Source organism: Amia ocellicauda, chromosome 17 (genome assembly GCF_036373705.1).
Source record: "Amia ocellicauda isolate fAmiCal2 chromosome 17, fAmiCal2.hap1, whole genome shotgun sequence".
NCBI lineage: Eukaryota > Metazoa > Chordata > Actinopteri > Amiiformes > Amiidae > Amia > Amia ocellicauda.
In genome coordinates, this window is record NC_089866.1 from 9,945,006 (window position 1) to 9,961,219 (window position 16,214).

The window sequence follows — 16,214 nt, forward strand, 5'->3', positions numbered from 1 at the left end:
GATATGAAACTGAGAAGTTTCTAACATCAAAAATAGCCTTGGGGCTTCTCATTTTTGAAATACTTGATCATATTGTAGGGGAAGATAGCTTGTTGTCTGGTTTTGATTGTTTTCTTTCTGAGAACCAAATACTTGCTACTTAATACTTGCATTTTAATGAAAACAATATAACCTGGCCCTCCAGACATAGCCATAGGATTTATATAATATGCATATTTGTTTTCCTAGCTAAAAAGAGGCTAAATCATAAATCATTTAGCAAAGTATGGCTTGTGAACTGCGGTTAATGTTTTTTTCTGTGGTTTGCTGTTTTTTGTTGTTGTCTGTTTTAAGAAGATTGAATGACTCTTCCAGTTTCTTCAGCAATGATGTTTTGAATGTGCCACAGTGTGGCCATAGAAAGAGTCCTACATTGCACAGTAGTATGCACAGCAGCTGCTGTCCATCAAAGTAATCTGAATGGTCTTGAAATATTTGTGACTTTCCATTAGCATAAAAAAATGGAGGGTGGTTTTAAAAATAGGCTTTCTACAAGAGAAATGTCACATGTACCGCATGTGAGTAAAATTACCCATGATATTAATTTTGACAGTTGTTTATTTTTCTGCCCTGTGGCCTTCTACATCATCCTCCAATGTTTTGGGGGCATTTATTTGCAATTATTAGTCTGTTTAGCAGAATAAGTAAATATGGCTGACCTACAATGTGCCCCGTTTCAGTTTTTATGGAGGAAGTCCCTGGGGTTATCTTCAGCACACCATAAGAATCGACTGATTCCTACGATTACATGTACAGTGACTATGTATTTATTATGGCATGAAGTGAGAGCTTGTCTCTTATAGGGCCTTACCTCCTTTGTATTCCTGTGTAAGAGAAGAAAGAAACCCTCCAAGCCTGAACGAAAATAACACTACTCGAGGCAGGAGGTGGAAACTCAGTTTTCCTTCCTAGAGCTAATTTAGGTAAACAAAGTAATTATCCCACTTGTTCTTACATGCTTTGTGAGCATTTAAAAGGCGGGGGGGAATGTGTGTGCAGCAGGAGGGGACGGATCCATCAATTATCCTCTTCTTCAGTGTTCTTCAATGCCCTTTACATGCCAGGAGTCTTAACTTCAGATTGTGTATGTCTTTAATTGTTTTGATCCTAGCTAACTAAAAAGCATTCAAGTTTGTGGGTGGGGGGTGATGCAGAGTACTCGCCAATATCTGTGACATGACCCTGGAGCTGCCCTTATGTATCATCTCCAGAGTGGACAGACCCATTACAGCTGTGTTGTTTCCTTCTCCTTGATTAAATTATCTAAACCACACTGGTTGTGGGTTGTCATTACTCTGGTTCTCAGAGCTGCTGACACCTTCTGCAGTTAATGGGCCCAACGTGTACCACCGGCTTTGTCTGCGAGACCTCACTGGCATGTTTGAAACTAGGCAGCGGACCAGGCCACCTGTTTAACGTAATTAATTAAACCCAACTGGGAGTCATTTTTAGTTTTACCCCTTCACCCAGTGTAGATATGAACATGTCTGAATAACTTGAATAGATTCACATCAGCCTGTAAATAAAGTAAAGTGTAGGAAAATAGATGCATACAAACGCAAAGCTCAGTTTGCAATGGACATGTTACAAAATACAAGTTTAAATGCAACATTTCCTCATTGTTTTTAATTTTCTGAATCCTATTAATGGCACATTAGTTGATATTGATGGTTAAAGCAGCATTTGTCAAAGCCTAGCAGGCACTATTTTCCATGCACTGTAACATTTTGTAATTGTCTGCAGCTGGTGCTGAACAGTTTCACAAGATTTTTTTTTTCTTTTCTTTCTTTTTAAAAAAAAAAAAATACAAATTATACCATTCTTTAGATTTGCTGCTAATAAGTAGTGGGCTTAGTCATTTAAAAGTAAGAATGGCAATCTGCAGAAGTAGTAATGGCCGCGTGGAGAAGCATTTGGCACATTGATTATTAAATAGGTGGGTGGAAGGATACTTTGAAGCAACTTCTCTGATGCTTTTAAATCATGCTCTTAGCTCTGTTATCCCTGGGCTGTACATTTCACATTTATGCTCTGTAGTTAATTGCAGCTTGGAAGACCCTGCAATGCTATTATCTTGCTAATGGTTCTACACAATTGATGCTAATATGCTGAGATTTATAGGTCCTCTTGTTTCATCCCTGTAAGAGCTTCCTGAGACTATATTATTACCTTGCAGTGTCGGTGTGTGTTGTGAAAAGGGTATGCCCTCAAGGTGCTTTTCAGATTGCCTTTTCACACTTCCTGTGTCGCACCTGCATAGAGGCCCTTGCAAAAGGCTCTTAAACATCAGAACACAGGGTAGCGGTTAGGTGATGTCAACCTCTGACTTAGTTGTCATGACTGCACTTGTGTGCATATATATACAGCTCTGGAAAAAATTAAGAGACCACTCCAAGTTCAGAAATCAATGTTAAGTGGTCTCAATTTTTTCCAGAGCTGTGTATATATATATGTGTGTGTGTGTGTGTGTGTGTGTGTGTATATGTGTGTTATATATATTCGAATCAACCAGCACAACAAGGTAGGTGCGTTCATGTATTCACAGCACATATCAATATGCATTATTGTAAGAAACTCAATACTGTTTTCCCCACATAGGCTGTAAGAAATCTCTCTCCCCTCTCTCCTAGCTTCATTCTTAGATGCCGCCTTCTGCTCTACGGAAAACCACCAGACTCCAAGCAGTGCTAAAGTTAAAGTGTCTAAAAATGCCTTAAGCACAGTGACACACAAGTTCAATTACACAGCACCTACCTTAAGACTGTTATTAGTCGGTCTGATAAACGACATCTGCGGCCCAGCTGGTGAAATTCCCTTCGTTTTGTTACATTTTCAAAGCTCCCTCGGCGTTGTGAATATTGCGGGCTGTTATAAGACAAAATGTCACCCCCACCCCACTCCCCCATTTTCCTCTGTCTTTTTCTTTTTATTCTTATTCATGTGTTTTCTATGGTGAAAGACGAGGTTCAAAGCCAACCCCAAGTGGTGGTGGGAAGAAGAACCACCAAGTGAGGCGCACAACATCCAACTACTGCCTTCTCGCCTTTAAAGAAAACAAGAAATAAAACGGATTGAATTATGTAAAATGTATCTGGTTGGAAATGGTGACACAGCATGCAGCACGGGTTGTGGCCAGGGTTTAGTAAGAGGTGAACCTGTTCTGCTTAGATGAGTGGTACTTGTTTTCCCTGTTCTTCCTTTTGGATGAGTTGGACCAATGTCATTATATAATTCCTGAATAATGATTAATTTATAAAGTGATGGAATCAAGATGTAGATGTATGCTAATGTATTTTATTTTTCTTTTCTTTTCCACAGTGATCTTGTTCTGCATGGCAGCCCTGATATTTCCAATAGGATTTTACATCAGTGAAGTGGGAGGACAGCCATATAAGTTACCTAACAACACAGTGGTTGGGTCATCGTATGTACTATTTGTATTATCCATTTTTTTCACAATAGTGGGCCTGCTGTTTGCTGGAAAAGTCTGCTTGCCTGGCTGACAACTCGTATCCACTGTCCTCTTTGTGCTTGGAAATGTGACGTCAGAGCAAATTGCATCTGCAGTTGGGTACTTGAAAGAGAGAGCGAGCGAGAGAGAGAAAAAAAAAAAATCTCACACACAACAAAGGGACTAATAAGCTATCTCTGCACTGGGGTTTCTTATTTAAAAAGAGCGAGGAATAAAAGAAAAGAAAAAAACACTTGTTCTCACTATGCACTTTGGATAAAGAATTGAAGAGCCTTTTCCACAGTACATGCAGACACTGAATGGACGGTATGCCTGCGCCCACTGATGCAGTTGCATCTGCACTGTGACACAAAACCTTCCACAGGGACTGTGTTCCACCCATAAAAATATCATCACCCTTTACTGTACCTGTTGATGTTTTGTTATTATTGTTATTATAATGATTTTTATTTTATTTGGTTTCTGTATTAGCAACGGACTTTCAACAAGAGTATTTTAACAATTACATATATATATAATAAAGGGGGAGGGGGGGATGAATGTGTACAAGCAGAAGAATTTAAAAGGGTCCGAGTAGTGGCTCAACTGGTAAGCATCTCCATACACCGTGTGGACCAGCCCTGTAATGTGGGGGTTGCCAGGTCAGATCCAGGCTGTGCCGCTAGTTGCCTGTAGCAACTGTGGAGTGCTGCCCAGGCTGGGTGGGATCTGCTAAAGGATCCCCAGCTCGCTGCTCACCAGCACCCCCTGTGGTAGCTGAAGCACCTGCCAGTCCAGCTGGTCCCGGTAGGAGCTGTGCAGCCTCCCGCACAAGAACCCGCACAGATCAAGGCAGGGAGTGCAGCCAGCGGCTCGGCGGCAGAAGCACGTGCCCACTTCATCTTCCCTTGGGCAAGTGCTGGTGCCGGGGGCTCACCGTGCTGCATCTGCGTGAACGGAGGTTGGCTACATGGAAATGGAGTGTAAAATAGGGGGAAGTTTTCTAAAAAAAAAAAAACTTTCCTATTTTTTTTTCTTCTTCTAACTGTTAAAGTCGACGATTACATAAGACAAACCTCCTCAGTGGTCGGCCAATGGATTGCAGGAACGGTCCAAGTGGGGCTGGCCTCACACTATACAAGGTTGACATTTTGGCCGTGAAATCAGTTTTCGTAGGAAGGCAAATTTCATGTACCTGAAAACAAACCAAATGGATCTTAAATCCTTCTTTACTTGTATGATCAATTCATCAATACGCCTATAAATCGTTATTGTTATTATTTTTTACTTCCCCTATCAGTACCCCTTCCTATATCACCCCCCACCCCCTTCTCTGCTTTTCTTTGTGTTTTGTGTGGCCTGATTCGGTAAATATTGTATATAAATACAATGCCTAATATATTGTTTGGTTTGCTAAGGAAGCACTGTGATATGCACCAACAATTCAGGCCAGCAGCAGCAGAAGACATCGCTCTTAAGCAGTTACAGTTGAAAGGCTCTTTGGTTACCTCATTCTGTGTAATTCATTCGGATTTATTTTTTGTGGCCCCTCCCCCCCCCCCCAATCCTAACCCCTTTCTCTTGGTGCAATTTAGCATTAGGAAAATAGAAAAAAATGTTGACCGTGTGGGTAAATTATTTGTATAGCAAGGGATGGAAAGATATTTATGTCATTTAAAGGTAAATACGAGAATTAAAAAAATAAACACTATTACTATCTAAACCTGTTTCGAGATGTAAGCGACTGTTGTATAGGCTTCTAACTTACTTCTTTCTGCTACAGAATGCATAAGCATGCCCTTGGCGTAGATATGTAGCACAGTGGCACAGTGACTGGCTGAACACTTAGCTAACAAGGCCATGCATCTGCAATTGAACAAAGTCAGTATTTCTGAAAATGACCTTAGGTTACAACATCACTGCTCTTTATATACAGGATGCTCAAAGGGTTTCTTCGGTTTAATTAGGTGGAATGCCAAGAAAGGAGAAATTGCTTGACTTCAGTACACCTACAGTTCTGCATGTAGTTTCAGGTTCCCGTTTGTTGTATGTATTGATTTTTGGGAATACTCTTACGGTGGCAGCTTAACCAGGGATTGTTTTTTTGTTTGTTTGTTCATTTTGTTTTTAATCGTATTTGTATGTTGCACATTTTTGTTTTAATTTTCTAGATTTAAAACTACACAAAGATGGCAGCGAAGACGTGAAACCTGAGAATTGTGTATACGCTAGAGGAAGGGGAGTTGTGGTTTTGGACAGGGTGATGTTTGTGCCCACTTTTCAGAAAGGGAAAAATGTAACTGTCTGACAAAAGACGCATCATTTAAAACATCTTGACTTGCAAAACAATCATTTTACATACGAAGCAGCTTATAAAAAAAATCTTGATTTGTCTGGCAGTGCTGTCTCCTCACAAAAAACCAAACGCTACAAGAGAGCTCTAAGATGATGCGCAGCTTTGAAAGGTAGTACAGAGGGTTAATCACAAATCCTGGATATAATTCAAATGGGGAGTAGTGCTGAACGATTAAAATGGCAACACACTTAATTAATTGTTTTTGTGTCTCTAGCGAATCCTAAAGATGGTTATGAACTATGCAAATTACATTGATGCATTTATTTTATTACTAAATAGTAAGAAGTAGTATGTCTGAATCTTTGATAGATAAATGTATATATAATCAGACGCATAAAACAATATTCTCCTCCAGGAACTGAATAGAAGTTTCTAATAGTTGATTTTTAGGCCTCAGTATTTTGCTGCTAATTGAAAGGAAGAAAGGGCATCCAACACAAATAACCTGAATACAATTACAAGCTAAAGAGCAGCTTGAGATTAACCAACATGCTTAATGTGATCTTTATTTACACTGAAATGGCAAGCTTTACAGGAAAATCCCGAGTTGGACTGTTAACCCAAGTCCCTCATTGGTGATGCCGATCAGTCTCAGGTTGTAGATTTCGTCAACTGCTTTTATTTTTGTTCCCACGGTGCAGTTTTTTTGTTTTCCACCAAACCATGTTAGTGTTGATACAAAACATTCAGTAGTTGGGAAAGCTAGTATGTATCTTGTCACAATTCTATGCTTGGTTAGACTCCACTTATTAGGGGATTTATCAAAATCAAGCATCTCTACCACCATTCACTTCACGTTTCTTAATTCCGTAAAATCCAAATTTATTTGGTTAATCGTTCAGCACTAGTGAAGATCACCCCCTATTGGTCTGCCTGTGGTTGATTTTGAAGAAATCTGAAAATGTTGGGGAAAAGGCAGTCAGTTTCTCTAACCTACTGGTAAAGCTCTCGCTGGAATGAAACCTACTGGTTACACTTAGACCAAATGCTGTTGCAAGCCATCATAATAAAGACTATTGCAGCTTATGTTGTGTAAATTGAATATTATAAACACTTTCAGAAATTTCTATTTAAATTGAAGCTCATGCAGTTAAGGGGGGAGAGGTAGGTGGACATTTATTTGATCAAAATATTTTATATAAACTAATTGTAATTCTATTTCCTTCTAAAATGACAGACAATAACAAACAATGCTACCAATTGAATGGCTCATTTCCCTTCGTTTATAAGGAATAGCTGTTTATTATAAACAAATAAATCTTATGTTTTCAGTTATTTATGGAGCAATTGTAGCAGTCCCTAAACTGGACACATTGCCCTGTAACGTTCTCTGCAGTTCTGTTCATTGACTTCAGAATTGTAGAAAACATCATTGAGACATGTTGAGCATTCTCCGAATCATGTGATGTCATATCTTCTAGCTTGTACATAATGCTGTTGTGTAATACAATCATTGTGACCTGTTTTGTCTTTTGATTTCAAATAAGTGTTTCCCTCTCATACTTGTCACTGTAAAAATAAAAAAACACGTACTCATCGCATCACATTTTGCACAAACCCTATCAGCATTAAACAATAAAGTGTTGTCTACATATCTGTTCACATTCAGTGTAACACTACAATCTGTATTGCTCCTACTCCCCCCCCCCCCATCACTCACACACAGCGAAACATGACCTTTTTATATATTTATTTAAATTTTGTTTACATTTGTGCATCTCTTTGCCAGCCAATTTTTTATAGATTAAAAAGAAACTCTTCAGCATAATCATCTGTAGCCTCAGTTTGGTTCTTATTTCATGCCTTTTGTTTGTTCATTCTCTGAAACTCAGTTTTGATGACACAGTCAGTTCTTGCACAGCCCTGCCGCCATGAACCAGGTTCAGTACTGTTCCTGTTGGATGGTAGATATCGGGAGGTTTTGGCCAGGTACCAAACAACTGAAATTAACAACGTGAGGAATCCTAAGCACGGTGTCCAATGGTTGCAGATGTAAAAGTAATAAATCAATAACTATACGTGTGTGTGTTTGTGTGTGTATGCACATATATACACCTTTAAAAAAAAAAAAAAAAAATCCCCTGAAGATGATTTGACACCGCAATGCTTTAGGAAAAGATCATAATCGTGAAAGTGGATGCATTTATTAAAAAAAAAAAAAAAAAAAAAAAAAGTGAGCACATTGTTTAAAGCACAATAAATACTGTCAGTATAAGATTATGTATTGTGGCCGTTGCTTTATATGTTTTCTTTCTTTAAAAAAAAAAAAAAAAAACAGTATTGGCTCATTTAAAAGTCTTTAGTTATTAACCTGTTGGGAGAAAGGGCTGCAATTAGCTGGCAATTGGATGTAGTGTTGTATTTATGTACTATGATAAGCATTGAAAGAAAAAAATGCACTTCACTCACATTGTCTCTGAAATGTGTTATTTTGCTATGATTGGGGGGATATGCGTTCTTTTTCTTTTTCTTTTTAATTTATGCCAATATTTTGATATGAACAGAATCAGCAACTTGACCAAAGTGATACTTGTTAACTCGGTAGCCATCTGCTTGTGCAGGTAACCAAGGTTGTCCAACATGTGGCTGGATTCTACATTGACTAATCTGCTCTATTGGAGCCACTTGTTTGGGAAGGAGAGCGAGAACAAAATGCATTATTATGGTTCACTGAAGAAACCGTTTTGGTATTTCCTCAATCAGGTACAGCTTTCTGTATAGTGACATTTCTCCAGATATCACAGAGTGAAATAAAGCTATTTGCCCTTTGGGAAGAAATTTGAAGGATTTAACTGATGAAGGATATCAATTTTTCTTTAAATTATTGGCATTTCTTACAAGAAATATGAGCTAGTTATTATATAACCACAGATAAGGAAATGTATGGTTTTGTGGCATGGTCTGTACAATATCCCAGGCTATATTATTGATGTTTTCTATTGGTTGTGACATTTTTAAAACCAGTTATTTCAAAACTGAAATGATTAATATAACTGTACAAAACAAAATGGACATAATTTTTCTTCACCTGTATTTTTGTTATTGAGCAACTTTACCAAAATAAATCGTCTACTAAATGACCGAGAGGCTCTGTTGTCTAATTATATTTCTTTTTGTCTCCTGTTTCTAAATGCAGTTAAGAGGAATGGAAAGGAGAGGTGATGGATTGTTTCCCAGGATATGAGCGACTGATTTTTTGGGGGGTTGAACCATTCGTATCCTTCCTTGAGGATCAATTTGGTTGTTAGAAATGGCTTCAAAAAGGCAGATTAGGACCATTTTCTTACATTTATTGTTTTGTTTCCTTCCCTGTCTTTCAATCTCCATGCCAAATCTATTTCCTTTGGCTTCTCTCGCCTGTGGGCTTTACTAGGTTTTTAATATTTGATTGCTGTAAGGATTGCCAAGTATAGAAAACCTATTGATCTCCTGATATGTCGTTTTGCTTCACTGAGTTTCAAGAACACTGCCCATTTGACAGTCCATTAGGTGACTATCCAGGTGTAGAGTAAGACGTCACATCAGAGTGGACTGAAGGCAGCCCTGCAGGATTGTGAAGGATGTGCCCAGAGTGTTACGCATTAATAAAAGCCACCAGGATAAGGATCTTATTAATCAAGCCTGTTCTAGTCATTGGGTGATCTCGATACAGACACTTCAATACTTGTATGTCCTGTTGGAGCCTAATGTTAACAGTTCTATTCTGTTTTTGTTTTGTTTCTCACATGAGTGAGCGTTTCGCTGTGCTGCACCCTTTTTTAAATTCAAATCTTCTTTTACAACCTGGTGTATATATATATATATATATATATATATATATTTTTTTTTTATCTTGCAAAATATTTCTAATTATGTTCACATTTTCCAATTCCCTTTTCCCTTTGAAGGGCTGTTATGTTCTTGTGGCAGATTGAGAGTACCATCTCGGTGAAGACCCAAGCGCAGCACAGCAGGAGCACTAGCAGCCGCGGTTGAGACTTCAGGCAGATTTGTGGCTATGGTGCCGGATGACGGAAACAGATGGAGAGAGGCGCTCAGATCCCCCTTGAGTCTGATAATCAGGATGACTGTTAATGCTGAGGACTTGAACTCGTATACTGTGTAGAGACCCTCTCTCCCAGCAGGTAAAAACAGTGCACCTGTGTATACCGGTTTTGTCATGAGGATGTGAACCAACTCATGGGTGAGAGGTAGACGCTGAGCTCATTGTTCCCAACTGGTTTGAAGGCCCTCTGACCCTTTCCAGTGAATGGGTAACTAAAACTTGATTCTTAATATTTTTACTTGAAGCATTTTACATTTCTGCATCAATCAAATGTTTGTTTTTTGACAATGTATGTGCAGTTTCAGTTATGCCATTTCCACCCATGGGCCAGCATTTATTTATTTTTTAGGTTTAATTAACAAAATGATAAGGCCAGTTTTCTACAAAAGAACGTTGCTGCCTCAGAATGGCCTCATATCCAGAGTTAGCTGCTTATTCAGTCTTCTGCCCGTTTTGGAAACCTTTGAAGATGTGGATCGATTCTGCCTTGTGTTGCTGCTGCTGCTGCTGCTGCTGCTGCTGCTGCTCTGCTATTTTGCGCGATCAGCCAGCGGCTCGGTCCACAAGGAGACGGCACACTGCCCTTGTGTTCACTCACAGTGATGCTGTGCTCTAATTGAAAGGATAAATAATTGTGTCAGTGAGAACAATCAGGCCACCCCTGCTGAGACCATACATCGCCTTCTGATGCAATAAAGACACGCTCCCCCTCCTTCCCCCCGGAAGCCAGTACATAGGCAGCAGTGGACAGCTGAACACAAAGCAACTGCAACTGTCAGGAGTGCTTCTTGTACAGGGAAGAACAAGCTTGGTTGTGTGCCCCCCAAGCCCTCCTACCCTCCCCCGTCGCCCTGAAACACTGGGAGTATTCGCAGTGTAACGGAGCCTCGGGCCTGATGCTAATCCTGGAGTGAAATGTGTGCCCCCTATTGATCTGCAGGCCATGTGTAGAATTTAGTGTCATAATTAATCTGCCACAGTCCCATCTGCCTGGATTGTAGTGTGAAACTAAAGCAATTTCGCCATATTTCTGGGGGCTATTAGACCAACGCAGCCGAGGTCACAGCCCATAAATCACTTACCAGCTCAGACGTGTAGCCGCGGCTAAGGAGATGAAATGGGACGGGGAGCAGTGAATGGGACAGACTGCCTGGGGTGGGTTAGGAATGTAAATGGACTGATTCTGAGTGAGAAAGTATTATGCAGATGTCTTCTGCACGAAGAAACTTTTCAGGCTTGGTCTGGTCCTCATAATTATTTTAGCTTTATTTGATTATCACTTACTCCACAATTCATATTTTTATTTTGTGATAATTCAGTTGTGTATTGTAACTAACATTAAAAAAACAAAAATGCTTGGATAATCCCTACAGTTTCACATCTGCTTTAATACAATTATGCTATGAAGCATAAAAACTGGATATTTTCATAATCAGCCTCAGTTGCATTTCCATTTCATTCATGTGAGCAAATGCAGTACTTAATGCAACTTTTTTCCATTCAATTACCAGCTAAGGTGTTATGAAGACACCTCTCCTTCCACAGGAAAAACACAGGACCAGTTGTCAAAGCTGCATTTTTAAAAATTATTTTTTATTTTACATAGGACCTAAAATTTATACAGTCCTTTGAGAAATATATCCGTTGGTGATGCTCATCTATTCTGGGGAGCCACAGACATTCAAGTTTAATAGGTAACTTAAAATTCTGCTACAGACCTCAGAACAATGCTGTTTTAGCCCAAATCAGTCTGTAACTGACTCCATAAAGTCATGGAGTGCTCTGGTGAAATTAATTGCAGATGACACTGTTGCTCTCCAGGACCAGGATTTAGCTTTGCTGTATTAGATCAGTGCTAGACTTTCATGAAGGATAACAAATGGCAAAAAGAACAAAAAATAAATAACTATGCCCAGTGCTCCTGTTTCCTGTAAATGTAATGCACAGTAGAAGTACAAATTATATCACACAAACACTACCTGTACTTCTGTCTGCTAATAATACTTTCCCTAACTGTACTTACTAATGTATTTACTTACTTATTTACTGATTTATTTGAATCTGTGTATAATCAGACAAATGAATTAGGGAAATCTTGAAATCAATGTCTAGATTTTTTAGGTCACTTACTCTGCCTCCATTTCATGAGCAAGAAATCCCATCTACCAGGGCTGTAAGTTAAATACAACAAGAGGCACTGGAGGCAGTAAGAAGACATTTCGATCCTGCCTGACTCGGGGCTCCTGATTTGCAACCATTTGTCGCCAAGCGGTGTTTTTATCAATGTATTGAACTTGTTAATCACCTGTGATCTCTATAGAGTCCCTCTGCTTCCTATGTACTTCTGGATTTCCTCTGGTATTTGAAAGAATCTCTCCAATAGACTCTGCTGTACCTACACTCACCAGCCGGTGTGCATCATGGCATGCTTATTATTACTGCATATATCGCATCACTTAAATGTGCACTGCACAACCTGAAGTAACCTGACAATCCTCCCAATGCAGATCAAGTGCTGTCAGGGCTGATTTCTGTGAAGGCTCCAGTGGCCCAATCAAAGATGTAAAGAGCCTTGAGATCAGCCCTCCATTGTACTAAAGGTACAATATGAATTGATACTGTATTGTACTGTACTGTCAAAAGGCTTTTAGCGGTCATTCGGACTGATGAGAGTTTTGACCCTAATTAGAGCTGTTCAATTATTTGAAACTGTTGGGAGATTTCAAGTTATATATTTACTGGAAAAAGACACTTGCATTCTCCACCTTTTTGTAAGCTCAAAGTAAGTTAAAAAATCATTAGTTCAATTAAGGTTTCAATGGAGTAGCTGACAGCTCGGTTGGCACAGGACCACTGAGAACCACTGGTCTTAACACATTGTGAATAGAAGCCTTTTGTAAAAAAATATATATATATTTCTGGTTAGTTTTGTTAATATTATTATATTTATGTATAATCATAATCTTTCACAGTCTTGCATTTTATCCACTTGTCTCCCAGCTTGGTCCATCTTCAAGGAAGTTTTCTTCGTTGTTATATTCGTCCCTTGGACTCCAGTCAAGTTCTTCCTTTGGTTCAGGTAATCTGTTCCTCTTGCTTTTCGCCCAGCCTGCGTCTGTGTCAGCCTCTTCACTCCCTGCAGAGACGTCACATTCCCCTGCCTGCGTTCTAAACAAACTGGCTTCCTTTTGTCAGCGTCTTATCTGAGCTCGGAGATTTTCCTTTCAAGGCACGGTCACACTTGGTCTCCCGGAAGCACAGACTGGCATCATCGTATTGCGTCGTGTGGCGCAGCATCTCTAAAAGATGGGCCGCCTTATCACAGCACCAGCTGACTGCAGTGTAACAGTAAGTGCTATTGTTCTCAGACTTCTTCTGGCTTCCGGAGAAAAGCCCTGAGGAGTCGCATGGCTCTTCACAATGCACAGAAACCCTTTTGTGAGGATGGCTTTCACACATCTACAGCAAGTTGGATTGCCATTGTGAGATGTGTCATCCTCCCACACACCACGGCCCTTCGTGACTGCATTGTACCACTCCTGCTAGGGGCTGCATTCATTATAATCTGATCAACAACAAAAAGAGAAGTTATCCTTTTCATACACTTGCCCCCTGCCCTCCACATTTAGGGTGACCCAACATTTGACAAAATCAAGACCATCCCAATACAGTGGGCTTTACGCTCCCCAATTTCTACTGACTATATAAATTCCAATGCTCTATTGTTTTTTGTTTGTGAAAAGTGGAATGAAATTAAACTTGGACATTGAAAGCTGTCTGTACATTTTTATTTCTATTGTAAACAAGTACTGAGATAAAACACAATTAAGTGGTTTAGCATTACATACTACACTATCACTATTCCTTCAATACTGTATAAAATACATAGAAATATGATGATCTGTTAATAATAACCATTCTGTGCTAAAGACACATTCGTTCTCCGTGATTCTGGCCCCCTCACTTTTAGACCCGTGACATCAACCCTGATCATTATTACTCACTTGTACACCTTTAAAACATAGCCACATTCTCCCTAATAGAAAAGCAAAACACTATTAAATGAACCATTTTTTAAAAAAATTTCTTCCCTAGATACTAACAAATATAATAAATTGTCCCAACAGAACTTCAAGCTCCCTTGAACATGTCTCTGTGTTCCAGGGACAGCTGAATCTAAACCTGTCCAGTACCGAAAAAAGGTTTTGTGGAGTCAGTTTATATATTCTGTAGCACTCTGAGAAACGGATCAGAACTTACTGAAGCTGAACTTCTCTAAATTAAGTTTGCTGACATGCTTCTTATGTGTCTACTCCCGAAGGACGTGCAACAAATCCTTTCTGCGCCTGTCTTGAGAAGTCTGGCCTGGCTGCCCTGGGGAATACAAATGTACACAGCCCAGGCATTCCACCGCGGGTTTCTCAAAACATTCACTTCTCTTTACCTTGACACGGCCCGTTGAAGAGGAGCACATGTTAAGACTTTCGATAACAAACTGTCCTGTTATCTCTGGTAGTTGCTTGTGAGGTCACAGATGTTGGAGAGTGGAATTTTTTCCCAAAGGCTACGATAAAGGCATACCATGTTAAGCTATAATCACAATAATTATTATTATTTAAGCACTTTGAAGGAACCCTTAGCCAGGGAGACTTGCTTCGTGGTCCAGTTCTGATGCTCAAGTGCCCATTGTAGGTGCTTTCTGTAGTGGACAGGGGTCAGCATGGGAACCCTGACTGGTCTGCAGCTACGCAGCTCCATACGCAACAAACTGCGATGCACTGTGTGTTCTGACACCTTTCTATCAGAACCAGCATTAACTTTTTCAGCAATCTGAGCTACAGTAGCTCGTCTGTTGGATTGGACCACATGGGCCAGCCTTCGCTCCCCACGGGCATCAATGAGCCTTGGCCGCCCATGACCCTGTTGCCGGTTCACTGCTTTTCCTTCCTTGGACCACTTTTGATAGATACTGACCACTGCAGACCGGGAACACCCCACAAGAGCTGCAGTTTTGGAGATGCTCTGACCCAGTCGTCTAGCCATCACAATCTGGCCCTTGTCAAAGTCACTCAGATCCTTACGCTGCCCATTTTTCCTGCTTCTAACACATCAACATGTTCACTTGCTGCCTAATATATCCCACCCACTGACAGGTGCCATGATAGCGAGATTATCAGTGTTATTCACTTCACCTGTCAGTGGCCATAATGTTATGGCTGATCAGTGTACATCTCTTACCTGTTTCTGGATATTATTTTACTACTAAATCAACATCTTATTGATCCACCCTGCACTGTTCTGTTCATTCCTTACACTTCACACTGATAGCTACACACATGGCATATTGCATTAAAGGTAGATGTTCTTCAGTGAGAAGAACCACTCAGTTTTAAGGTTTGCAAATGTGAAGCTGCCATATCCTGACAGGAAAGGCTCACTAAACAGCACAAGGACTCGTTTCAAACAGAAACCTTGTCTCTACTGTGCTGTGCGCTCAGATCCAGCCCCAGTGTGGCCGAGCCCGGGGCTGCGCTACTGGGGCAGCAGGGTTGTGTCGGGGCTCTGTGGACAGCGCCGAGTCGCGCAGACGCAGTGCAGACGGCCACAGCCTCGCCGCTTCTGAAGGTCACCTCCTACCGCCAGTGTTGGTTCAGTCCTGCAAGCACATACTTCACTTGTGATTAAACAAAAGGGCCATCAAATCTCAAGACTTCCAGCGTAGTTCTGCCAGAAGGAGAGAGAGAGAGAGAGAGAGAGAGAGAGAGAGAGAGAGAGAGACTCTTTAATGTGATTAAAAAAAAAAAAAAAACCTTACCCCGGTATAGTACACCATCATGAATCTCTGTCCATGCATCAAAATGTGTCATAGCCGTTCATAACTCATTCAAATTTGACTTTTCCTGGTGAAAACGGAAAATGACAACTTGCAAATCCGTGGTTTTAGCATAACACAATTTTAATTTGGGCTACAATACAAAACCACAACAACACATACATAAATAAACTAACTAACGGGCTGCGGTGAGGTTTAAAACAATTAAAATATCCTAAATATCTTCCTATCTTGGCAAGATAAGGGTTCCCATTCGTGCAGCGCAGATTTCCGCAGCGGGGTTGTGCATATCTGCGCAGAAGTGCGGCAATCTGCGCTGCACGAACGCCACCATTGAAAAGTGGCCTGGAGGTGCTGCGCAGTTGGTGACGTGTTTACGTAAGTGTTCTACGTCAAAGACACAAAGTTTCCCCTCGGTGCTTCAAATACAATGTTGCAAACCCCTGCCCTAAACAGCGGCCGGGCTGTGAAAGGCGCTATAGCGGGGCGT

The 16,214-nt window shown here is 40.4% G+C and overlaps 1 protein-coding gene across 1 annotated transcript in view; it reads left to right on the top strand.

Moving 5' to 3' along the window:
• mosmoa (modulator of smoothened a) overlaps positions 1-8,020 on the top strand; it is a 46,395-nt gene extending 38,375 nt beyond the window's left edge. Inside the window, exon 3 of the mRNA XM_066689143.1 lies at positions 3,358-8,020. Coding sequence (XP_066545240.1) covers positions 3,358-3,542 — 185 coding nt within the window. The 3' untranslated portion in view covers positions 3,543-8,020. The remainder of the gene's footprint in view (positions 1-3,357) is intronic.
• The last annotated feature ends 8,194 nt before the right edge of the window (positions 8,021-16,214 follow it).